At 38.9% G+C, this 25766-nt stretch overlaps 1 protein-coding gene across 6 annotated transcripts in view; it reads left to right on the top strand.

Moving 5' to 3' along the window:
* Positions 1–25766, top strand: part of LTBP1 (latent transforming growth factor beta binding protein 1) — a 740867-nt gene that overhangs the window by 515528 nt on the left and 199573 nt on the right. For 4 of the 6 annotated variants that reach the window (XM_049870392.1, XM_049870391.1, XM_049870390.1 and 1 more), the window contains 5 exons: positions 5625–5792; positions 8570–8797; positions 11482–11504; positions 14779–14878; positions 16066–16164. In XM_049870392.1, the coding sequence (XP_049726349.1) occupies positions 5625–5792; positions 8570–8797; positions 11482–11504; positions 14779–14878; positions 16066–16164 (618 nt within the window). The remainder of the gene's footprint in view (positions 1–5624; positions 5793–8569; positions 8798–11481; positions 11505–14778; positions 14879–16065; positions 16165–25766) is intronic. The other 2 variants (XM_049870393.1, XM_049870396.1) reach the window with 1 other exon arrangement.

Here is a 25766-nt window from a genome sequence, read left to right as displayed (position 1 = left end):
GTCATTCGAACAGAACAAGGGGATACTGTGTGGTTTGAAATCAAGAAAGCTGTGCGTCAAGGTTGTATCCTTTCACCATAATTATTAAACCTGTGTGCTGAGCAAATAATCTGAGAAAAAAAAATATGACAAAGAATTTGGCATCAGGATTGGTATAAGACTCATTAACAACCTGTGATAAGCAGATGACGCAACCTTGCTGGCTAAAAGTGAAGATCAAAGACTAAGGCCTTTAGTATGAATTACACCTCAACATAAAGAAAACAGAAATCCTCATAACTGGACCGATAAGAAGAATCATGATAAACAGAAAAGATTGAATTTGTCAAGAATTTCATTTTACTTGGATCCACAATCAATGCCCAATTGTACATTGGGCAATCTGCTGCAAAAGACCTCTTTAAAGTGTTCAAAAACAAAGATGTCACTTTGAAGACTAAGTGCACCTGCCTCAAACCATGATATTTTGTCTCATGCATGTGAAAGCTGGAGAATGAATAAGGAAGACCAAAGAAAATTGATGCCTTTGAATTATGGTGTTGGTGAAGAATGTTAAAAATACCATGGACTGCCAGAAGGATAAGCAAATCTGTCTTGGAAGAATACAGCCAGAATTCTCCTTAGAAGCGAGGATGACGAGACTTTGTTTCACATACATTTGACATGTTATCAGGAGGGACCAGTCCCTGGAGAAGGACATCATGCTTGGCAAGGTAGAGGGTCAGCGAAAAAGAGGAATACCCTCAATGAGATGGATTGATATAGTGACTGCAGCATTGGGCTCAAACATAGCAACAATTGTGAGGGTGGCGCAGGACTGGGCAGTGTTTCATTCTGTTATGCATAGCGTCTCTGTGAGTCAGAATTGACTTGATGGCACCTAACAACATTTAAGAACCCAGAGGCACCCTTTATTATTGGTCTTGAGTATTGTTCCACAACATAATGCTTTCCACTTATTCTTTAGAACTCTTTTGGCAATTTTTTTTTTTAATTTGGGGATGAACTTTTTAACTGAATAGAGTGTATAATCGTGTACTGTATCTTAAGTAATAAATGTAGCATGCTGGTGAGTTATTCTATACAATTAGCCTTCTAACCGTGATTAAAGACACTGAGACAGTAAAAGCACCAATCTATTCATCCTTGCATCATGCAAGAGTATTGTATAGCATATTGTTCCACAGTTATGTGTCACGTTGATTAGAATGTGTAAATGCTAACGTTGTTTAATGAAATGAATGAAATTGCCATGCTAGTTATTTTAAATGATAAAAGAATAATAGATAATTTATTTAGGTTTTAAAATAGGAACAATTTTAAAGGGTACACCCTGTTAGAAATTTGAGACATAAATGGACACTTTTTGGTCCACACAGTTGTAGATCATTGAAAAATTGCATTGCATCAGTACACTTTAGGCATGTAAGCCATGCCTTTTCAAAGATTTCTTTGTTTTCTTCCATCCTTGAAGGAGTAAATTTTTAATTTAGTTGAGTGATATGTACACTCAGGGCAGGGCGAGCTTTTAAGTTAGAACGTGATCTGACCATCCACGCCTGTCTAAAGATCCCACTTGAGTTGCTTGGAATTGTTGTTGTTAGGTGCCGTCAAGTCGGTTCCAACTTATAGCAACAGAATGAAACACTGCCTGGTCCTGAGCCATCCTTAAAATTGTTGTGCTGGAGCTCATTGTTGCAGCCACTGTGTCAGTCCACCTCGTTGAGGGTCTTCCTCTTTTCCGCTGACCCTGTACTCTGCCAAGCGTGGTGTCCTTCTCCAGGGACTGGTCCCTCCTGACAACATGTCCAAAGTATGTGAGATGGAGCCTCGCCATCCTTGCCTCTAAGGAGCCTCTAAGGAGCTTGGAAATAGTCATGGGAAAAAAAAAAGATACCCCAAAACTTAGGGAGACTGAGTTAGGAAATTATGGGAGGAAAAAAAAAAAGCTATGAAAAACAGAGATCTTTTAGGGTAAGATGTTCAGGGAGAATAGCTTGCTAGACCGCTGCTTTATTCTCCAGGTAATGAAATGCCTGAATTTTTACATTTATGTTTGTGCAGTGCCTGAGATTTAACAACCAGAGACTCAGTTTAATTAGCAAGCCATTTCTTATAATTCCGTACTCACATTAATCCCTTAAAATACTGAATTGATGATTTGGAGTTTTTATTTAATTTTAGCAAGAGGCCTGGTAGGTAGTTTCATAATATAGTACTTGGATGGGAGAGCAGGATAAGTGTAACAGGGATGGTGCCTCTGGATAGGTGCTTGGAGAGGTGAAAATAAGGACGTAGGTGTGGCGAAGTAGGAAGGGAGCCAGAGTCACAGTTTTCCAGTGTAAAGGACTTGAGGCAACTTTCTGCTCTGCTTCTGCTTCTGCTCCTGCTCCTGCTCCTGCTCTGCTCTGCTCCTGCTCCTGCTGTGCTCCTGCTTCTGCTCCTGCTTCTGCTCCTGCTCCTGCTCTGCTCCTGCTTCTGCTCCTGCTCCGGCTCTGCTCTGCTCCTGCTCCTGCTCTGCTCTGCTCCTGCTCCGCTCCTGCACCTGCTCTGCTCTGCTCCTGCTCCTGCTCCTGCTCCTGCTCCTGCTCCTGCTCTGCTCCTGCTTCTGCTTCTGCTCTGCTCCTGCTCCTGTTCCTACTCTGCTCCTGCTCCTGCTCCTGCTCCTGCTCTGCTCCTGCTCCTGCTCCTGTTCTGCTCTGCTCCTGCTCCAGCTCTGCTCCTGCTCTGCTACTGCTCTGCTCCTGCTCTGCTCCTGCTCCTGCTCTGCTCCTGTTTCTGCTCCTGCTCTGCTCTGCTCCTGCTCCTGCTCCTGCTCTGCTCCTGCTCCTGCTCCTGCTCTGCTCCTGCTCCTGCTCTGCTCCTGCTCCTGCTCCTGCTCTGCTCCTGCTCCTGCGCTGCTCCTGCTCCTGCTCCTGCTCTGCTCCTGCTCCTGCTCCTGCTGTGAATATCCTGTGCTCCTGGGACCTAGAACTAACACTAATGTAATTAGTATTAAAATTAATCCCCACCAGGTGTAAAATGTGCTCTCATGGATTGAGTTGACGTTGTTTCTATGGAAATACGTGTTGTAAATTCCAAACAATTGATTTGGAAAGAAAAATTTGGAACCAAACTCATGGATGAGCTGATCATACCAAAACTATGTATATGTTCTTAAGATTATGCAACATCCAGACATACATACATCCATACATACACATGCTGTATGAGAGATACTAAGTTATTTCAGTAACTTATTAACGTTCTGAGAGTAATAATAATGTTCTTAAATTTTCTTTTACTTTTGCTCTTTAACCTTTAATCTTTCATTAATTGCTTGCACAGACTCCAGAAAGCAAGTAGGAGAAGGGAGAAGGAAAGACTAAGACCTCAAACTTCTCAGTTGTAGCACTTTTCTGGGAGCTCTGGGCAGAACTGGTCTGACTATACATTTCTCTGTTGAGTTTCAACGCTTCATGAAGGTCTCCTTTTCTCTCAATCCCCACCCCCACCCTCAGTTCACCTATAATATCTCTCACTGACTATCTTTAAAAAAAAAAAAGTTGTCGTGGAGTTGTCTCCAACTCATGGCGACCCCATGGGTTTTCAGTGGCTGATTTCAGAAGTAGATTGCCAGGACTTTTTTCTGACGTGCCTCTCAGTAGACTCGAATTTCCAGTCTTTTGGTTAGCAGCCATGTGCTGAAATTACATTGTTGAAATTCTGCCACTAAGCAGTGATGAAGGTGGGTACAGATGCCCTGGGGAAGATGATGCCATCTATTTTATTATCAATAAGGGTCGTTACTATAGGGTTGCTGTAAGTCAGAATCGACTTAGTGGCAACAGGTGTTGACATGTGCTTTTTGTCTACTCTGTACTTTCGTATATGTTGTATCTAATCTGCATACTTGGGCCTATCATTTTATAAGTGTAGACATTATTGAGGCCCAGTGAGGTGATGTGGTTGAACCCAGGCCTGTCTGGCTTCAAAACCTTGATCTCTCCATTGTCTTACAGCACCTTAATTTAATTGGTTTGTTCCTTATAGCATCTAGCTGAGATGTCTGTCCTTTTAGAACAACGAAAATCTACATCCGAGCAAGAAGGGTAGGAAGGTAGAGGGATCGCGTAAGGGAAGAGCAAATTGTAAAATCCTTGTTTGAATATGGAGCCCTGGTTGTGCAGTGGTTACAAGCTGAGCTGCTAAACTAAAGGTCGGCAGTCTGAATCCACTAGCTGCTTCTTGGAAACCCTATGGGGCCGTTTTACTCTGTCCAATAGGATCGCTATGAGTTGGAATTGACTGACGGCAATGGGTTTAGTTTGGGTTTATTTGGATATTGATACTAGAGAGAGGGGCTTTGGTTAGGGTGGGATAAGAGGCACAGAGGGGTCCACCAAGCTTGGCCTGATTCAGCAGTTTTGACTGGACTTGGCCCTGGCCCTGCAAAGTATAGTCCATTACAAAGTGAAGTTCTTGAAGGCAGTGCTATATCTTTTTTATCCTCATATTTGCCCCACGTGCCCAGTAGAGTGCCTAGATGTTAGATTAACGAACTCTTATCTAGTATCTGGAGTTGTGGTTTGGTTAACATACTCAGCTGGTAACTAAAAGGTTGGAGATTAGGGTTCACCCAGAGGTGTCTTGGAAGAAAGGCCTGGCAGTCTACTTCTGAAAAATCAACCATTGAAAACAATATGGAGCACAGTTCTACTTTGACATACATGGGGTCACCATGAGTCAGAATCATCTCAGTAAAAAAAAAAAAAATGGCAACCGGTAAATCTGCTAAACCTGTAGTAGGAGACTCAGGATTAGGATTTAGGTATTTCATGAGTGTGGCGATTTAGGTATTTCATGAATGTGGCCTGGTATGCTTCTGCAGTGCTTTCTGAGGGAATGAGCACATCATCAGTTCCTCCTCTGGTGTGCTGTCTGCGTGGACCCAGGGGCCTGTATGCTGCAGCGCTGCAAGTCGGAAGCTGCTTCCTGTATCCCATTCACTGTTCACAGGCCTCACTGTCCTCAAAGTGAGAAGAGCCTCTGCTGGTTTGAAGCATCAACTATGTTCTTTCCTGATCTTCAGCAGTGCATGTTTGCTCACCAGATTCTGTCCTGTAGCTACCTTGCTTATGGCTAAATACGAGAGACCAAACAAGGTAGTGATTTTGATAATAAGTTACTAGGTTTATTTGTGCTGGTCGGTTTTTATTGAAAATGTTTCTCTTCACTTGGTCACACATCCTAATTTAGCATTTGCTGAAATGAAAGAGGGAACCAGACAGGGACTGGTACAATCACTGTCAGGACATTACCCCTTGCCATCGAGCTGATTCCAACTCATAGTAACCCTATAGGACAGAGTAGAACTGCCCCATAGGATTTCCAAGGAGTGGCTGGTGGATTCAAATGGCCAATCTTTTGGTTAGCAGCTGGGCTCTTTAACCACTGTGCCACATTAGGTGCCCTGAAAAATAACTCTAGATAGACCAAGAAAGGTGATACCCTAAATCTAGGTAGATCAATTTGAAGTATGCCTTCTAATCCAGACTTGAAATTAAGATTCATTTTACTATTACGTGAAAAGTCGATCTGTGTTTGTTTCTCATGTGACGTCAGGCCTTATCTCTCTGCTCCAGCGGATACCCCTGTGATTTCTGAAGAGAAAGGGCCCTGTTACCGACTTGTCAGTTCCGGAAGGCAGTGTATGCACCCTCTGTCTGTACACCTCACCAAGCAGCTCTGCTGTTGTAGTGTTGGCAAAGCCTGGGGCCCACACTGTGAGAAATGTCCCCTTCCAGGCACAGGTAAGACATGCCCAGCTGTATGTGTGCCTTCTTTCCCAGCCAAACAAGTACGAAGGGTGATGTTGGCGGCTTGAGTCCTTTTTGCCTTTTGACTTGAAAATGATTTTTAAACAGTGCAACATGTTCTTAACACATGGGAAAAAAATAATAGACATACAGGGTTGAACCAGTGGGAAAAGTCACAAAGAGATTTTCATCTTTCTGTGTAACATTAGACTTCCTTGTGAATGTTACAAAAAGCCATTACATTTACTCTTAGCTTCTAGGCCTCTAAGTCTCCTACTTATAGATGTAGCAAGATGAGAAGGCTGTGCAGGGCTTTGTACTTGCCTAAAAAAAAAAAAAAAAATTTTTTTTTTTCTAATGACTGGTGGCTCATCACTTGCATAGTTAACTAGACCTTGTGTGGGTTGGCTCGTTCGTTCATTTATTGCACATGTGCTGTCAGGTTCTGTTACGAACACTGTGCTTAATTTCTTCAATTGGAAACAGAGGGCATTGTATTCATGATTGAATTTATCCTATGAATAACTCAAGGGTGGATCCTGCCAAAACATCTGTGAACTTCCAGGTAGAGCTGGATATTAAAAGCTTAATTATTCTTTTTCCTTTAGTTTGGTACCTAATTGCCTAATGTCCTGAAAGGATAAATTCATCTCTCCAAGTCCCTTACTTCTACCAAGGAGTCATCAGCTTCTCTAGCAGGGTCAGGTAGAGTTAAATAGGAGAAAAGGAAAAGTACCCTGCAAACACTGGACATGATGTTATCAAAGGAGGACTGGCCTCAAATTCTCTGGGGTAGGGTAGGCATAAAATTATCTACTCAATTCCTTGTTTAATCAGATTTTTCCCACCTAGGGAAGGGAAAAAAAAAAAAAAATTTTTTTTTTTTTTTTTTAGGGAAGGGCATCATTAGCTTTAGAGGTCCATTAGTGTGTCACACCAACAAAGCAGTCAAGGCTTAAATGTAAATGTAACTATCATGATCTACTTTTCTTGGCGGGTTAGCACCAGAAAGAAATGGCGAAGTAGAGGATAATGCAACGTTAATGGTATATTGGTAGACTGGATAACTTTGGAAACCTCCAAAAGGCCTTAGTACCCTCTTGTGGAATCTGACACACTCATCATTGAAAAGTAATAATAAATAAATGGTCTTTATAATTCATAGACATGTTTCTCTTTAAGTTCATGTATCCTTTACATGAGCATAAATCGGAATGGTAAAAGTAATTCAGGGACATTCCTCCATAAAATACAAAAATTGAATTTGAAAATAATAAGCATAAAAATTTGGGGCTTCACCAATTTTTGGTTATGGTGATTTTCATGAAAATAATACTTAGTTCGTTAATACCTCAAAAATTTGAGGTATTTGTTTTTTTCTGGGAATATCTGTTCTTTCAAGTAACATTGATTAAGAATTGTGTTTCTAGTTAAATGCAAGAGTGAAGCTTCATCATTTAGTATGTGATCTTTGGAAAAATAATATTTTAGTGCACTTTAAGGAAGATTTTAGAGTTTCCTTTTTTTTTCAGAACTGTTTTTAGGTCCAGAACATTCAATAGGAGATCTCTTGTTTAGTGGAAGTGAGAAACAACTTATTTTAATTTACTTAGTTTAAAATAGCAATTAAAAAGTTGACCGTATGTTCTTTGGTGTCTGCATTCAGTAATTTGCTTCCAACACTAACACCAAAGGAATCAAGTGGATTTTTTCTCCTTGACCGCACACCGCCACACCACCTTTGCCTTTTTCCTCTGCTTATTCGTGAAATTATCCGTTGGATGTGTAGCACATCGCATGTGTCTACTTTTTAAGAGTACAAAACTGTGTTTCTGGCATGAATGGTGATTCCAGGGCACAGAATATCTGCTTGTCCTCTTGATAATTACACCAGCTGCTCGTGATCAGCCTTTTTCCCACTAGTCATCCCTTCCCTTGAAATAGCTGCATCCTGATTTGGCATTTCCTTTCTTTCTTGATTTCTGCCTACCATCTCTTTAGCATGTTTCCTTCCTCTCAATTCCATCTCACTATCCTGAGAATCTCTCTTCAAAAACTCTTCCCCTTTTTAAGTGTTCTTCACCCAAGCCCTCAAGTCAGCTGATACATGCTGTTCCGGCTGAACCCTTTGGGTTCTTCAGCTAAAAACAAATCATGACTATGTCCACATCTCATTTCTCTGAATAGGTATTGCCTTATTTTTTTTTCATTTTTGCCTTCTTGCTAGTCATCTAATTTAGAGATGCCACTGAATCCCTTGTTAATAACCAATGAAAGGAACACCAAAGCTTGAGGAAAACTAGAAAGCCTGATTTTTGTTGATATTATATATACACATACAGCATAAGAGGTATATAATATATACAATATCTCCTCTACATAAAATAGTTCCTAATATAAATATAATATCTTAAATATTTTTTTATCTTAAATATGTCATATATTGTGAAGTATATAATATCTCCTAATTGGTTACTGATATATATATCTGATATATAAATAAATATATATAATACTTCTTGAGTGATTAGGATAAGAAATTAAATTAATGGAGAAATGTTTAGTAAAAGAAAGGATTGGTTTTTTTCTGTAAATACTAAAGTTTAACAGAAATTTAAGCAATTTGCTTATATTTTTGCATCTGTTTTGAAGTTTTAAATGTAAATATATAAGTGATGATTTATTAAGAGATATTCATCATGATATTTTCCTCTGTATAAGCTTTGCACTTTTAGATTTTTAAAAGGAATATTTTCCCATCCCAAATCTAGCTGCTTTTAAGGAAATCTGTCCTGGTGGAATGGGTTATACAGTTTCTGGCGTTCATAGACGCAGGCCAATCCATCACCATGTAGGTAAAGGACCTGTATTTGTCAAGCCAAAGAACACTCAACCTGTTGCTAAAAGTACTCATCCTCCACCTCTCCCAGCCAAGGAAGAGCCAGTGGAGGCCCTGACCTTCTCCCAGGAACACAGGCCAGGAGTGGCGGAGCCAGAAGGTGAGAGTAGCGATGGATCATGGACTCTAGCCATCTATTTGTGTTTGTGCTTTGATTTCCCTGTTTACTCCCTGCTAGAAGAGGGTTTCTCAATGTTAACAATGTTGATACTTTTCACTGGATGATACTTTGTTGTGGAGGACTGAGTCCTATATATTGTAGGATATTTAGCTGCATCTCTGGCCTCTAACATGTAGATGCAGAATACCCACCCACAGATATTACTACCAAAACCCAATACCCTTTGCTGTCGAGTCAATTCCAACTCATAGTGACACTGTAGGACAGAGTAGAGCTTCCCTGTAGAGTTTCTAAGGAGTGGATTCAAACTGCCGACCTTTTGGTTAGCAGCCACAGCTCTTAACCCCTGCTCCACCCACCAGGGCTCCAGAAAGGTCTCCAAATATTGCCAGATGCCTCCTGGGGCAAAATTGTTCTCAGTTGAAAACCACCGCTCTAGAACAATATATACCTGCCCCAGGTAACGATATTCTGTGATAACCTCAGGATGTTGCCTCGACTGCTGTCTGAGGGTCACATTTTCCTGGTGCTTATTCCTGGAGAGTGATTTAAATCTTCTAGGTAATAGCTCTTATTCATTTCTGTGTCTAGAGGATCATTAATAGATCCTCTTTTACAAGGCTTAATAAAGTTAAAGCATCAACTGAGCTTCCATCATGGAGAGCCTAGTGTGAAGTCAGGGGTGATGGGAAGGGAAATGAAGGAAGATAGGATAAAAAGATCTTGGAGATCACCAGTGCAGTCCCTTCATTTACCTGAGGCCTAGAGAAGGGACCTGACTTGCCAAATGCCATACAAAGAGCATGTAATGCGACCTGTGACCAAGGAGCACATTTTTCCAAGGAGTTGGTTAAGGTCTTATAGTGATCCAGAGGGACTCTGGAGACAATGAACTTTGTTACTGTCTTTCTGGAATTCAGGAAAGAGGGATTGTCTCTATCTCTGGCTCCATACATAAACTGGTATATCTGATCTTTTGAGTATCTTTGTTACCACAAAAATCTCACCCCAATTAGAAGGAACAAAAACTTAGGTTTTTTTTCAAAGTATATGTTTACTCTAATAAAGCTCCTATTGGCTTTTCACAGTTGATTCTTAGGTCACAATTCAGAGTGCTCATCTATGAATCTTATGAGAAAGAGGATGCTCCAGGCTAATGAATGAAGAGTTGGGAGCTTGGCAAAAAAAAAACAGTTGCCATGGAGTCGATTCTGACTTATAGCTACCCCGTGTGTGTCACAATAGAACTGGACTCCACAGGATATTCAGTGGCTGATTTTTTGGAAGTAGATCTCCAGGCCATTCTTCTGAGATACTTGTGGGTAGACTACAACCTCTGCTCTTTTAGTTAGCAGTCAAATGCGTTAGCCATTTGCACCACCCAGGGCCTCCTTCTTGGTAGTCAGGTCTTTTTTCTGGGCTCTGAGCACTTGTGTGTTCTAATGTATTTCTCTTCAGTGCTGCACTCTTTGCATGTCTTCCTGGTTAGGCAGAGCACGTGAGATCTCACCTGAAATTGACAGTGTTGATCAGTCTTCTCCTATACACTTCAGGTGCCATAGCCAGATGTTTGCAACTGCTCATGCTCTGCACAGGCAGGAGGGAAATGCTTTCTTGTCCACATTCTTCTTCAGACTCCTTTCTTGGTGGTGGGTTAGGCAGATAGAAGGTTAGTTGACTTCCTCCACCTACAAAGATATTGCAGAAGTGATTTCAATTTATCCAAAATTCTCATTGTTTTAAGGGGTTAATGCCTATATGTGAATGTTTATGGAGACACCAATTCATCAGAAAAATTCCAGTGAATATTGACCTCAGGTTTAAGGACTAATATTAAGGATTGGTTAACGAAGAATAAGTCTTTCAAAATACAAGGATCTCCCCCCACCCCCCACCATGGTTGTGTAATATGTCGTTTGTTTAGCATATTTATGCTAATCTCTCATTGGTCCTGATTGGCTTGTGAGATTTTTTTCTTCATAATTTAGTTAGCATATCTTTCTGGTAATGCTTACAAGACTTCATTAAAGATTAGAGTAAACTGAGAATGTAGCCACTCATTTTTGAAACAAGTGGCTTTCTTTTATAACACTGATGTTAGAAAGCATTCCAAACATACTATACTATGTTAAGAACAAGTATTTGACAATTATATAAATGTTTCAGAATTGAGGTTAGGCATAAAATAATATACCAGAAAGTGTTATCTTCTTTAATTTTTTATATGTTATGTAATTTTTTAAATGATAGAGTTTGAAAGAACGTTAACACATGTTCTGCCTGAGCCTGTCTAGCTGAGGAATGACTCTCACTGATAGTTTACCTGTCAGCATCGATGTGAAATCCCCCCACAATGGTAAATTCATTGCCATTGAGTCGATTCTGACTCATAGTGACCCTATAGGACAGAATAGAACTGCCCCACAGGGTTTCTAAGGGGTGCCTGGTGGATTCAAGCTGCTGACGTTTTGGTTAGCAGCCGTAGCACTTAACCACTACACCACCAAAGTTTCCCAAAAACCCGTTGCCGTCGAGTCGATTCCCACTCATAGCAACATAATGGTAGATGACCATAATTCACCTTTATTGCTTTTTAAAGTTGAAATATAATAAGTGAATTGTCTTGAATTTTACTAATGCCCTGCTTTCTTTTCTGGTTTTAGTGGCAACTGCACCACCTGAGAAGGTAATTTACTCTTGTTTGTAAATCTTTTTTTCTACCTTCACAATGGTTTTCTATTAGAATACATGTGGATTTTTTTAGATGTAAATACAAATAACGTGTACTATGGTTTAAGGGAAACTAAAAAAAATGGTTTAAGGAAAGGTAGCATTAATTCATTCATTGAAGAAATACCTACTATATAACTGGCACTATTCTAGGTGCTAGGAAAACAGTAGAGAACAAATGAGACAAAAATCTCTATTTTTATGGAGCTTAAATTTTAATGAGAAGACAGTGGTAGGAACTCATAGGACTCAGGGTTGTAAACAATTCAGGGTCAGCTTTATTGTTTGGACCAATGATGGGAAGGATCTGACATGTTCTTGTCGCCGTGTAGTCTTAGAGTGTGTATACGGGTGAAGCACTTCTGAATTCAACTAAAACTTAATATGCATGCTTGAATTAAATTAGAATAGCAGCAGAGCTTACCCTTGAATACAGATTTTGAGAAGTCAGCTTCTCAAAAAATTTCAGAGAAATTTTTGTCAGTCTATTGTGTTTGTGGGTTTTTTGCATAAAATGACACTATAAATTATGAAATTTTATTAGTAGGAAATACGGACATTTTCCAGATCTAAGTCCTATTTATGTAACATTGTTTATCTGAATACATTTGGTCAATTCATTCAGACCAACTTGCTTTTTTTACTAAATAGTAACATGAAAATTAGTTAAGTTTATTAAATGTTTATATATTTATGTATCATTCTTTGAATTGACAAGAATGCATTAAGTATTAGAATTTATGTAGGGACCACACACATATGCAAATAATTATAAATTCTTTTAAAGATGATTAGCTTATAAATATGGGCCAGAATAACATATATATTATATTGTAAATGCTGAAAGAATGGAGAAAAAGGAAATTATGATTTTGGAGTGATAGTGCTCATCAAGGAAGAAACTGCCCCAATTGACCCCGAAAGAAGTACAACACATATGAGATTTTACATGCACATTGCAGCTCATGGATAACATCTCTAAAGACTTGCAACAGTTAATAATTTTATTGATTTTTAAAATTGAGTTCTAGTGTCATTTAGAGTTTGAGTGGCCCAGCCAAGCTGCCTGACAGTCTCATCTTAACATTTTAACTCAGTTTTCTTCTTCTCTGTTTATGTTTGGGTTTATGGTAATTCTTACTAAGGGTCTGAAAGGGTCCTCTAAAATTTTCTTTTATGCTTTTATTGCATTTTATTTTGGGGGGAAGTAGTGGGGAAAATGCAGTCATTGTCTTGTGGTCTTGGCAGCTTGCAAAAGTCTCATGATGAATGTAAAAACAGCATGTGAGCAGTGTCTGACCTCCTCTAACATCACAAGGGGAAGGAGAATCAAATTTAAAAGTCCAAGGCTGATTCCTATGAGGCAGAGGTCAGATATGCCTTCTCTCTCCACCATCCTGACAAATTCTGACGCCAACCCTCCTTCCCACAGCACTTTGTACTTCTCTGCTGCGTTCGATAATTCATTGCGATGGCCACAGAGAACTCACAGACCGTACTCACGGTTATGGGGTTTATTAGGGAGGTGACAGTTACAATTCAGGCTCAGAGCACTCAGAATACAGTTCTTCCATCAGAACAGCCTCTTCCCAACCGTGCTTGCAGGTATGCCTCTCCCTGACCCTAGGTCCCTGCCCAAAGGCACCCAACATTCTCTCTCCATGGGCCAGGAAGCCCACCACACCATCTCCTGCTGTTGAGTCCCTCCTGCCACCGCTTCTCACCATCTTCAAGGTTACAGCTCACTGTCTGTCTCCTGGATCCAGGAGCTCTTCATTGCAGGGATCCCAGGACCAAAGGACGTGCTGGCTCCTGGCTGGTCTTCCTTGGTGATGCTGGGATTCTCCTGTCTGCTTTGGAATTGGCTCTCTTTTAAAGCAAAACCAACCAATCCCTGAGGTGGGCCACAATTACCCTATCACACAGTCCTGCCCAAATTACCTGGGTGGGAGTTACAAGACCATGGGTAGAAAGGCCACACAAATGTAATCAATCACACCACAATGTGAAAGTTAAAGGTAGATGATGAGAAAGGAGGATGGTCCGGGGGTGGGAAATTATATGTGCAAAGGTGTGGTGGAGGAGACAGCAAGGGGTCAGTTTGGGGAGCCGTGAGATACTTGGTTAGAAAGAGAACTTAGATGGGGCTGCTTTGGAAGGCTTGGAATCTCAAAGCGCAGTTGTAATTGGTGGGGAAATACCCTACTCCTCAACTGGACCCTGCCTGTCAAGTGGAGAAGTGACATTGATTGTTGATTAGGGAGTCCCCCCATGGGGACTTTCTGTCTGTAAGCTGCAAGAGTGGGTTAACATCTGGTCATAGTTTGCTTCTTGTTGGCATTGACCATGGACTGCAGGGAATAGGGTACTACAATCAAGATTGTATTCTATATTCTGTCTGTCTTCTTTAAAAGAGGTAAAATGTGGGAGAAAGTAATGAGTGCTCAGTATTTCTGGAAGATGTTTTCAGCAGGATTAAATGAAGTAGGGAGGAAGAGGAAGAGGAAGCCCAAGGGACCAATTAGATTATTAAGATAAACTGAGAATGGGGGAGTGAGTCAAGAGTAGGATAGTGGAGACTATGACTATGAAAAACAATGAACAAATATAAGGAATAGTGCAAATGGGCAGAACTTGGAATCAGGAATGAAGAGGCAGGACCAAAAAGTGACTTTAAACCTGGATGGGGTAGATTAGGAAACCCTGGTGGTGTAGTGGTTAAGCGCTACAGCTGCTAACCCAAAGGTCGGCAGTTCGAATTCACCAGGTGCTCCTTGGAAACTATGGGGCAGTTCTACTCTGTCCTATAGGGTTGCTATGAGTCGAAATCGACTCGATGGCAATGGGTTTGGTTTGGTTTTGGTTTGGGGTGGATTAAGCACTGTTGCTTAAAATGTTTACCTTTGGGCCCCTGGGAAATAGGTGAGTGTGTGTATGGATCGGCATGGATAGAAAAACTGAAGGGCTTGCCAAAGTTGAGGTGCAGCAATAGTTTATTCTTTTTTTGTATTTGTTGTAATTACACCGATTTTTGTCTAACGTCGTGATATTTCATTGTCTTTCTAAGAGTATAATGAATTAAGTGAAAATAGTGATATATGGGAAAAGAAAACACTCATTTTAATTTGTTCTTGTTTTCCTTTCTCTCTCCTTCCCCTCTCCCCCCCTTTCCCTCTCTTCTTCTCATCTTGCCTTTTATATATATATATATTTTTAATATAACCATCTAGGAAATACCTTCATTGGATCAAGAGAAAACCAAACCTGAATCTGGTCAACCCCAGCTCTCTCCAGGGGTTTCAACTATTAACCTGCACCCACAATTTCCAGGTAGTTGTGTTACCTGTGCTGTTTGTAAGAGTAAAACCAAAAAAAACTCTTTGCCGTCGAGTTGATTCCAACTCATAGCAGCTCTAGAGGACAGAGTAGAACTGCCCAGTAGGGTTTCCAAGGGGCAGCTGGTGGATTCAAACTGCTAACTTTTTGGTTAACAGCCGAGCTCTTAACTACACTGTGTCGTTGTTGTTAGGTGCCATCAAGTTGGTTCCAACTCATAGAGACCTTGTGTACAACAGAATGAAATACTGCCTGGTCCTGTACGATTTGAACAATCATGTTTATGCTTAAGCCCATTGTTGCAGCCACTGTGTCAATCCATCTCATTTAGGGTCTTCCTCTTTTTCGCTGACCTTCTAGTTAACCAAGCATGATGTCCTTCTCCAGGGACTGATGCTTCCTGACAACATGTCCAAAGTATGTGAGATGTAGTCTCGCCATCCTTGCTTGTAAGGAGCATTCTAATTATACTTCTTCCAAGACACACTGTGTCATAGGTAGTCTAAATAAAAGAGTAAGATAAGAATTTTTGTGTCCTTGATTTTCAAGTTTAGTAAATCATTAGAATTCATAATTGAAGTAAAATATGAAAAATACACTTAAATAACTTTACTAACATATTTATGATATAATGTTAGTGTAAGTAGGGTATTACAGTGTAAGTATTATAAGTATGATATTAGAAGTACTATAATGGAACAAAAAAAGAAGTTTTTCACTCTTTTCTATAGTCAAGAATAGTATAGATTATGAAAACATTACTGAGGTTCATCATTTGATAAAAGATCATTTTTCTTGGCTTTTGAATTGTTCTCAGGTACTCTTGCTAAGGAACCCTAGTAGCACAGTAGTTAAGAACTTGGCAGCAATTCGAATCTACCAGCCACTCCTTAGAAACCCTATTTGGCAGTTCTACTCTGTCCTATAGGGTCATTATGAGTTAGAATTGACTCAGTTGCAGCAGGTTTGGTGTTTTGTTTTGTTTTCAATTTTATTCTTGGTAGATGTTGAAACCATGACTATAGATTAATAGCTTGAGCATTAAGAAGCTATAATAGTTCTTTATAACTAAGAACTGCTGTGGTTTATTATTAGACTAAATTACGCTTGCATTTTGAAATGGGATCTCAGTGTTCATAAAAGGCTTTAATTTTCTTTTTATTCCCTAATTCCTCATACAGTAGTGATTGAGAAAACATCACCTCCTGTGCCAGTAGAAGTAGCTCCTGAAGCTTCTACATCAAGTGCCAGCCAAGTGATTGCACCTACTCAAGTAACTGGTAGGTCCAGTATTTGTTATGTTTTATATTCTGTGGAGAAGACATGGGTATAAGGCTCATTTTAAATATAACATCAAAACTGTATCAAATGTATAAGATTGCTCATGGTAGGATTAGTTATAATAGCAAAGATTTGAAAATAATCTAAATATTGTCTGGGTTGTTAAAGAAGAGGAGCGTGTTTAAATAGATTATGGTATAACTATGCAATGGAATATGATGTAGGTATTAAAATAATATTTTCAAAGAATATTTAATCCTGTGAGGAAATTCTTACGTTTTTTAAAAATCCAGAATATGATATTGTGATTACAATTTTATTTTTTAAATGTCTATAAACACAGAAAGGAGACTGAAAGAAAATGAATCGAAATGTCAGCCTACCACCAGATTATAGTAGGATCATGGCTAATTGTTATATTCTTCAATATATTTTTTTTAATTTTCAAAATTCTTTACAATAAGCATGTATGGTCTTAATAATTAGAGAAAAATTATAAAAATGCATCATATCTTGAAACAATACAACAGCCTAAAAGGTAATATCCTTAATATGTATTGAGCCCTTGTAAATCAATAAGAAAAACACTAAAACTTCTACAGAAAAAAGAGGAGAGAATGCAGATCATAGAAAAAACAAAGAAACAATAGAAAATTTCTACCTTAACTCATTATTTTTAAAATGCAATCTAAAATCACACATTAAAAAAAAAATGAATTAGTTTTTAATAAAAACTGTTTTGATTATAGTGAAATTGAGACTCTCATCCAGTGCTGATGGGAGTGTAAACTGGCTCAGCTTTTCTGGAGAGCAAAAACTAGCATAAAATTAAACCTCAAACATGTTCAGGACATTTGACCTAGTAATCCTATTTTAAGATATCTAGCCTAAGGAAGGAGCCCCGGTGGCACTGTGGTTAAGAGCTTGGCTGCTAATTAAAAGGTGGCAGTTCAAATCCACCAGCCACTCCTCGGAAACCCTATGGAGCAGTTCTGCCCTGTCCTGTGGGGTCGCTAGGAGTCGGAATCGACTCGATGGCAGTGGGTTTACTTTTCGGTTTAGTCTAAGGAAATAATGTCCCCAAAGATTGTGATAATGGTTTGTACAGATTGGATACTTAGCACTATTTGTAATCGAGAAAAGATGAAAATAACTTATTTGTTCAACTATAGAGAAATAGATTATTATGTTACATGTAACATAATGGAACCAGCATTCAAAAAACCAAACGATGCATTGCATTGGGCAAATCTGCTGCAAAAGACCTCTTTAAAGTGTTAAAGAACAAAGAAGTCACCTTGAAGATGAAGTTGCACCTGACCCAAGCCATGGTGTTTTCAGTCACTTCATATGCGTTTGAAAGCTGGTTGAGGAATAAGGAAGGCCAAAGAATTAATGTGTTTGAATTGTGGTGTTGGCGAAGAATAGTGACTGTGCCATGGACTGCCAAGAAGAATGAACAAATCTGTCTTGGAAAAGTACAGCCAGAATGCTTCTTAGAAGTAAGGATGTCGAGACTACGTCCACATACTTTGGACATGTTGTCAGGAAGGGTCAGTCCCTGGAGAAGGACATCATGCTTGGTAAAGTAGAGGAAAACCCTCAACAAGATGGATTGACACATTGGCTGCAATAGTGGGCTCAAAAATAACAACGATTGTGAGGATGGTCCAGGATGGGACAGTGTTTCGTTCTGTTGTACACAGGGTCACTATGAGTTGGAACCAACTCAATGGCTCCTAACAACAACAACATGCTGCCATCAAATATAGTATTTTTTAAGAATCTTTTATTAAAGTCTAGCAGGAAGTGGTCATAAGATATTGTTAAATGGAAAATGAAGGATATAAAATGAAGGACATTGAGTACTTATACTAATGATATACAATACACTAAGAAAAGATGAGAAGAAAATACACCAGATATTAGCAGTGATTGTTTTTTGTAGTGAGATCTGGCAGGGTTGGATGTTGTTTTGTTTTGTTTTAGAACTTTTTTTTCTATTTTCGTATATTCTAAAAGTGACATATTTTAGTGTCAGAAAAAGTATTGCAAAAATACATATATTAATTTAAATTCATGATACTGTTGCAGGATGAGGTTATCAGTCTACAAAAGGAAAGGTAGTAAAGGAATTTGTCGCCTCCTTTAGAATATTCCCTCCTCAGAAACAAAATGCATCATTTCAAATAAAAATGTGCTTATGTGTCAAAGTTTTAAACCACTTTCTCAAAAAAGTAGATATAAGTTCCTTTAGATATCTGAATCAAAACATGAAGGACGTAGTGTGTTGTGTTTTTGGAACTGATGCTTCCAAATAGAAGGCAATAGCATACTGGAATGAGTAAAACAAAAACCAGTTGCCATCAAGTTGATTGAGACTCTTGATGACCCAGTGTGTGACAAAGTAGAACTGTGCTGTATAGAGTTTTCAGTGGCTGACTTTTTGGAAGTAGATCACTAGGCCTTTCTTCTGAGGCGCCTCTGGGTGGGCTCGAACCTCCAACCTTTTGGTTAGCTTGAATTGTTGGCACCACTCAGGGTCAATGCTGAGTAAAGTGATGTAGAAATGTTAGCTATGCTGTATATATTCCCAGAGTGATACAATGAAACGACAGTGATTTTAAAAAATGGCCATAACTAAAACTATTATTCTGTTTTCTGAAGTAATGTGTGCACGCACCTGCTTTATTAAGCATGTCTCTAAGGCTCTGTGCTGTGCACTGTAAGGCATACAAACATGTAATGCACTATCTTGGTCAGCAAGGCTCTTCTAATGGTTTACCTGACTGTTAAAAAGAAAAATTGCAGTGTGACAGAGTATAAACAATGTACCCTAGTTCTTTCTAAATACTATATTTCCATTTCCCAATGTGAAGATAATGTGCTTTTTTTTTTTTTTTTGGACTTTAGATGAAGGTTTACAGAGAAAACTAGTTTTTCATTGAACAGTTAGTACACATATTATTTTATGACATTGGTTAACAACCCCATAACATGTCAACACTCTCCCTTCTCAAACTTGGGCTCCCTTATACCAGCTTTCCTGTCCCCTCCTGCCTTCTAGTTCTTGCCCCGGGGCTGGTGTGTCCCTTTAGTCTCATTTTGTGTTATGGGCCTATCCAGTCTTTGGCTGAAGGATGAACCTCAGGAGTAACTTCATTACTGAGCTAAGAGGGTATCCTAGAGCCATACTCTCAGGGTTTCTCCAGTCTCAGTCAGGCCAGCAAGTTTAGTCATTTTTTTGTTTTTTATTTTATTTTTTTAATTTTTATTCTGCATTAAGTGAAAGTTTATAAATCAAGTCAGTCTGTCATGCAAAAACTTATATACACCTTGCCACATACTCCCAGTTGCTCTCCCCCTAATGACACAACCCGCGCCTTCCCTCCACTCTCTCTTTTTGTGTCCATTTCGCCAGCTTCTAACCCCCTTTACCCCCTCATCTCCCCTCCAGGGAGGAGATGCCAACATAGTCTCAAGTGTCCACCTGATCCAAGAACCTCACTCCTCACCAGCGTCCTCTCCAACCCATTGTCCAGTGCTATCCGACTTGGCTTTGGAAATGGTTTCTATCCTGGGCCAACAGAAGGTCTGGGGGCCATGACCACCGGGGTCCTTCTAGTCTCAGTCAGACCATTAGATCTGGTCTTTTTATGAGAATTTGGGGTCTGCATCCCACTGCTCTCCTGCTCCCTCAGGGGTTCTGTGTTGTGTTCCCTGTCAGGGCAGTCATTGGTTGTAGCTGGGCACCATCTAGTTCTTCTGGTCTCAGGCTAATGTAGTCTCCAGTTTATGCGGCCCTTTCTGTCTCTTGGGCTCATAATTACCTTGTGTCCTTGGTGTTCTTCATTCTCCTTTGATCGAGGTGGGTTAACACCAATTAATGCATCTTAGATGGCCGCTTGCTAGTGTTTAAGACCCCAGACGCCACTGGGATGCAGAATGTTTTCTTAATAGATTTTATTATGCCAACTGACTTAGATGTCCCCTGAAACCATGGTCCCCAAACCTCCGCCACTGCTATGCTTGCCTTCAAAGCATTCAGTTTATTCAGGAAACTGCTTTTCCTTTAGTCCAGTTATGCTGATCTTGCCTGTATTGTGTGCTGTCTTTCCCTTCACCTAAAGTCGTTTCTTATCTACTATCTAATTAGTGAATACCCCCTTCCACTCTCCCTCCCTCCCCCATCTCGAACCCATCAAAGAATATTTTCTTCTCTGTTTAAACTATTTCTTGAATTCTTATAAGAGTGGTCTTATATAATATTTGTCCTTTTGCAACTGACTAATTTCACTCAGCATAATGCCTTCCAGATTCCTCCATATTACGAAATGTTTCACGGATCCATCACTGTTCTTTATCGATGCATAGTATTCCATTGTGTGAATATACCATAATTTATTTATCCATTCATCCATTGATGGGCACCTTGGTTGCTTCCAACTTCTTCTTATTGTAAACAGTGCTGCAGTGAACATGGTTGTGCATATATCTGTTCGTATAAAGGTGCTTATTTCTCTAGGATATACTCCAAGGAGTGGGATTGCTGGATCCTATGCTAGTTCTATGTCTAGCTTTTTAAGGAAGGGCCAAATCATTTTCCAAAGTGGTTGTACATTTTACATTCCCGCCAGCAGTGTATAAGTGTTCCAGTCTCTCCACAGCCTCTCCAACATTTATTGTTTTGTGTGTTTTGGATTAATGCCAGCCTTGTGGAAGTGAGATGGAATCTCATTATAGCTTTGATTTGCATTTCTCTAATGGCTGATGATCGTGACCATTTCCTTATGTATCTGTTAGCTACCTGAATGTCTTCTTTGGTGAAGTGTCTGTTCATATCTTTTGCCCATTTTTAAATTGGATTATTTGTCTTTTTGTAGTTGAGTTTTTGCAGTGCCACCTAGATTTTAGAGATGAGGTACTGATCAGAAATCTCATAGCTAAAATCTTTTTCCCAGTCTGTAGGTAATCTCCTTACTCTTCTGGTGAAGTCTTTAGATGAGCATAGGTGTTTGATTTTTAGGAGCTCCCACTTATCTAGATTTTCTTCTGCATTGTTAGTAATGTTTTGTGTACTGTTTATGCCATGTATTAGGGCTCCTAACGTTGCCCCTATTTTTTCTTCTGTGATCTTTATCATTTTAGATTTTATATTTAGGTCTTTGATCTATTTCGAGCTTGTTTTTGTCCATGGAGTAAGGTATGAGTCTTGTTTCATTTTTCTGCAGATGGATATCCATTTATGCCAGGACCATTTGTTAAAAAGACTGTCCTTTCCCCCATTTAACTGTTTTTGGGCCTTTGTCAAATATCAACTGCTCATAGTGGATGGATTTATGTCTGGATTCTCAATTCTGTTCCGTTGCTCTATGTGTCTGTAGTTGTACCAGTACCAGGCTGTTTTGACTACTGTGGCAGTATAATAGGTTCTAAAATCAGGTAAAGTAAGGCCTCCCACTTTGTTCTTCTTTTTCTGTAATGCTTTACTTATCCGGGGCCTCTTTCCCTTCCATATGAAGTTGATGATTTGTTTCTCCATCTCATTAAAGAATGTCATTGGAATTTGGATCGGAATTGCATTAAATATATAGGTTCCTTTTGGTAGAATAGACCTTTTTATAATGTTAAGTCTTCCTATCCATGAGCAAGGTATGTTTTTCCACTTATGTAGGTCTCTTTTGGTTTCTTGCAGAAGTATATTGTAGTTTTCTTTGTATAAGTCTTTAACATCTCTGGTAAGATTTATTCCTAAGTATTTATCTTCTTGGGGACTACTGTAAATGATATTGATTTGGTGAGTCCCTCTTCAGTGTTTTTTTTTTTTTTTGGTGTAGAGGAATCCAACTGATATTTGTATGTTTATCTTGTATCCCGATACTCTGCTGAACTCTTCTTGAGGATTCCTTAGGGTTTTCTGTGTATAAGATCATGGCATCTGCAAATAGAGATAATTTTACTTTTTCCTTGCCAATCTGGATGCCCTTTATTTCTATGTCTAGCCTAATTGCTCTGGCTAGGACCTCCAGCACAATGTTGAATAAGAGCAGTGATAAAGGGCACCCTTTTCTGTTCCTGGTTCCTGTTCTCAAGGGGAATGCCTTCAGGCTCCATTTTGGATGATGTTGGCTGTTGGCTTTGTATAAATGCCCTTTATTATGTTGAGGAATTTTCCTTCTATTCATATTTTGCTGAGAGTTTTTATCATGAATGAGTGTTGAACTTTGTCAAATGCTTTTTCTGCATCAATTGATAAAATCATGTGATTCTTGTCTTTTATTATGTGATGGACTGTATTAATTGCTTTTCTAATGTTCAACCATCCCTGCATACCTGGTATGAACCCCACTTGGTCATGGTGAAGTAGTTTTTTGATATGTTGTTTTTGTTGAATTCTATTGGCTAGAATTTTGTTGAGGATTTTTGCATGTAAGTTCATGAGGGATGTGGGTCTGTAATTTTCTTTTTTTGTGGCGTCTTTACCTGGTTTTGGTATCAGGGATATGCTGGCTTCAAAGAATGAGTTTGGGAGTATTCCATCCTTTTCTGTGCTCTGAAATACCTTTAGTAGTAGTGGCATTCATTCTTTTCTGAAAGTTTGGTGGAACTCTGCAGTGAAGCCATCTGGGCCAGGACTTTTTTTTTGTTGGGAGTTTTTTGATTACCTTTTCAATCTCTTCTTTTGTTATGGGTCTATCCAGGGCACTGGGTTTTTGGGTTTAGTTGTTCTACCTCTGTTTGTGTTAGTTTAGGTAGGTAGTATGTTTCTGGGAAATCATCCATTTCTTTCTAGGTTTTGAAATTTGTTAGAGTAGATTTTCATAGTAATCTGATATGATTCTTTTAATTTCAGTTAGGTCTGTTGTAATATTGCCCATCTCATTTTTTATATGGGTTATTTGCTTCCTCTCCTGTTTTTCTTTTGTCAGTTTGGCCAGTGGTTTTTCAATTTTGTTGAGTTTTTCAAAGAACCAGCTTTTGGTCTTGTTAATTCTTCCAGTTGTTTTTCTGTTTTCTATTTCATTTAGTTCTGCTCTGATTTTTATTGTTTGTTTTCTTCTCGTGCCTAAGGGTTTCTTTTTTTGCTTTCTTTCTATTTGTTTAAGCTGTAGGGACAATTCTTTGATTTTGGCCCTTTCTTCTTTTCGAATATGTGCATTTATTGATATAAATTGACCTCCGAGCACTGATTTTGCTGTGTCCCAAAGGTTCTGATAGGATGTGTTTTCATTCTCATTGGATGCTGTGAATTTCTTTATTCCATCTTTAATGTCTTCTATAATCCAGTCTTTTTTTTGAGCAGGATATTGTTCAGTTTCCAAGTGTTTGATTTCTTTTCCCTGCTTTTTCTGTTGTTGATTTCCACTTTTATGCCCTTATGGTCAGAGAAGATGCTTTGTAATATTTCAGTGTTTTGGATTCTGCTAAGGCTTGCTTTATGACAGAATATGTGGTCTATTCTAGAGAATGTTCCAAGTTGTGCTGGTTTCCCCAATATTGTGTACTGTCTTACCCTTCACCAGAGTTACCGGCTTATCGATTGTCTATTAATGTTTTTCCAACCTCATTTCCCCTTCCCCATAACCATCAAAGATTGTTTCTTTTTGTGTGTAAACCTTTCCTTGAGTTTTCACAATAGTGGTCTCGTACAATATTTGTCCTTTTGCGATTGAGTTATTTCACTCAGCATAATGCCCTCTAGATTCAATCTTGTTATGAAGTGCCTCACAGATTCACCATTGTTCTTTATCATTGCATAATAATGTGCATTTTTAACACTGTGCCTAGTTGACTTCGATGGGCAAACCACTTATAAACTACCTTTGTAGAGGTCAAGTTTGGCTAGCAACTGCAGTTTTGTTATTAAATATCGCTGTGTGAGATTAACAAATGGAAGTTACTCAGCTTCAGCGAAGTTACAGATTTTTAGAAATGAAAGTAGCTCTGCTATAAGAAGTTGTTGGAGGACAACTTAATTTGAGTTTGGCAGAAATACAGGGCTTACGTCTACTGTCACATATTTGAAACATGAATATTTCCTTTCAGGAAATTTAAGTGATGCTGAATTTTTTTTCTTTTTAGTGCTGCATTTGTAGGTGCTTCCACTTGCTATAGTAATCTTTCTGAAGCAATGCATGGGGAGAGCATTATAAATAAAGTGTCTTTGAATTCCAGTGGTTTTGCAGTGTTAGAGCTGTATTCTACACTTTAAACAATAATCTACATTAGAACAAGAAGACTGTTTTGTATCAAATTTAATTTAAATCAAAATATAGATGTTCCCATTGGTTTGATATGAGTGTCGACAGGTAGATGTGAGGAGTGAACTGATTAATTCTCACAGGAACATTACACAATGTGTTTTCCCTAAAACACCAAAACAGAAACCCACTGCCATCGAGTTGATCCCGACTCATAGCAATCTTACAGGACAGAGTAGAACTGCCCCCATGGGATTTCCAAGGCTGTACTCTTTAGGGAAGCAGACTGCCATATCCTTCTCCTACAGAGCGGCTGGTTGATTTGAAGCACTGACCTGGTTAGCAGCCAAGTACTTAAACACTGTGCTGCCAGGTCTTCTTTCTAAAACATAGAGGAGATAAATGTTATTTGTCATTGTTAGTTTCTTCCATGGGTTGAAGAAAGGGATAGAATAATAAGTAAGAGCCTAAAATAGATAGATGTCAACTCCACATTGCTCAGTGCTGTTATTTTTCTGATGGTAAGATTAGAAGTAGCTTTTCAGATTTAGCCAAGCACACTTTGACATGTAATAATTATACAATGAGCCACATATTTGCAGGAAATAAGTGTGATATTTTCCACTCTTAACAGCTGACATGGTGGCTTACAACATTACTGGCATACTGTTTCGAAATAAATTATACATTTCAGCATATAAATTCTTGATGTAGCATAGCATCTTAATAGCTCAAGGATAGGTTGGTAAATCAGACCTGTATTTTTCTGGCAAATATATGGAAAGTGTAAACATCTGTTTCAATTGTTGTGGGACAGTTTATACTCATTGTGGGGCAGTTAGGAAGCCAGGGCATTTTTGTAAACCTTTCCATGAGTTAGCATTTGATGCCTTCCTCTGGCTTTTCCCAAACTTTCTCCCTGGCCCTTGTAAGTTGGCCAGAAGTTATTATTTGATTTCAGTGACTGCCTTGCAGAAAACTTCCCAATTATGATGGCCTGAGCATTTTAAAAATTATTTGTTCATCTCTTCTTTTTCAGAACTCAGGCTTGATCCCTTTAAAAAAATTTGTCCCTGAAGCATATTACCAAGTGTCATTACAGCCTCAGTAAAGTATGTATGCTGGTGGAAAATGAACTCTTTTTTTTTTTTTTTTCCCCGTGTAAAGTCATCATGCTTTAAATTTCCAGACTCTATTTATTTTGAGTAATCACATGATGAGGAAAAATGCTAAAGGTCAGAATACTCATTTTCATATTTTGCCAAAAGCTTTCTTTATCATTTAATTAAAAATATATATATATATATAATAAAGATACCAAAGTCTCATTAGTTTTGTTACTGGAATAAATAGAGCCTTTGGGTTTCCTCTGGCTTTTGGTCATGACTCTTTTTCCAAAT

The sequence above is a fragment of the Elephas maximus genome, chromosome 26, assembly GCF_024166365.1.
Source record: "Elephas maximus indicus isolate mEleMax1 chromosome 26, mEleMax1 primary haplotype, whole genome shotgun sequence".
Classification (NCBI taxonomy): Eukaryota; Metazoa; Chordata; class Mammalia; order Proboscidea; family Elephantidae; genus Elephas; species Elephas maximus.
Note: the sequence above shows the minus strand (reverse complement) of the source record. Positions and strands in the feature narration are given on the sequence as shown.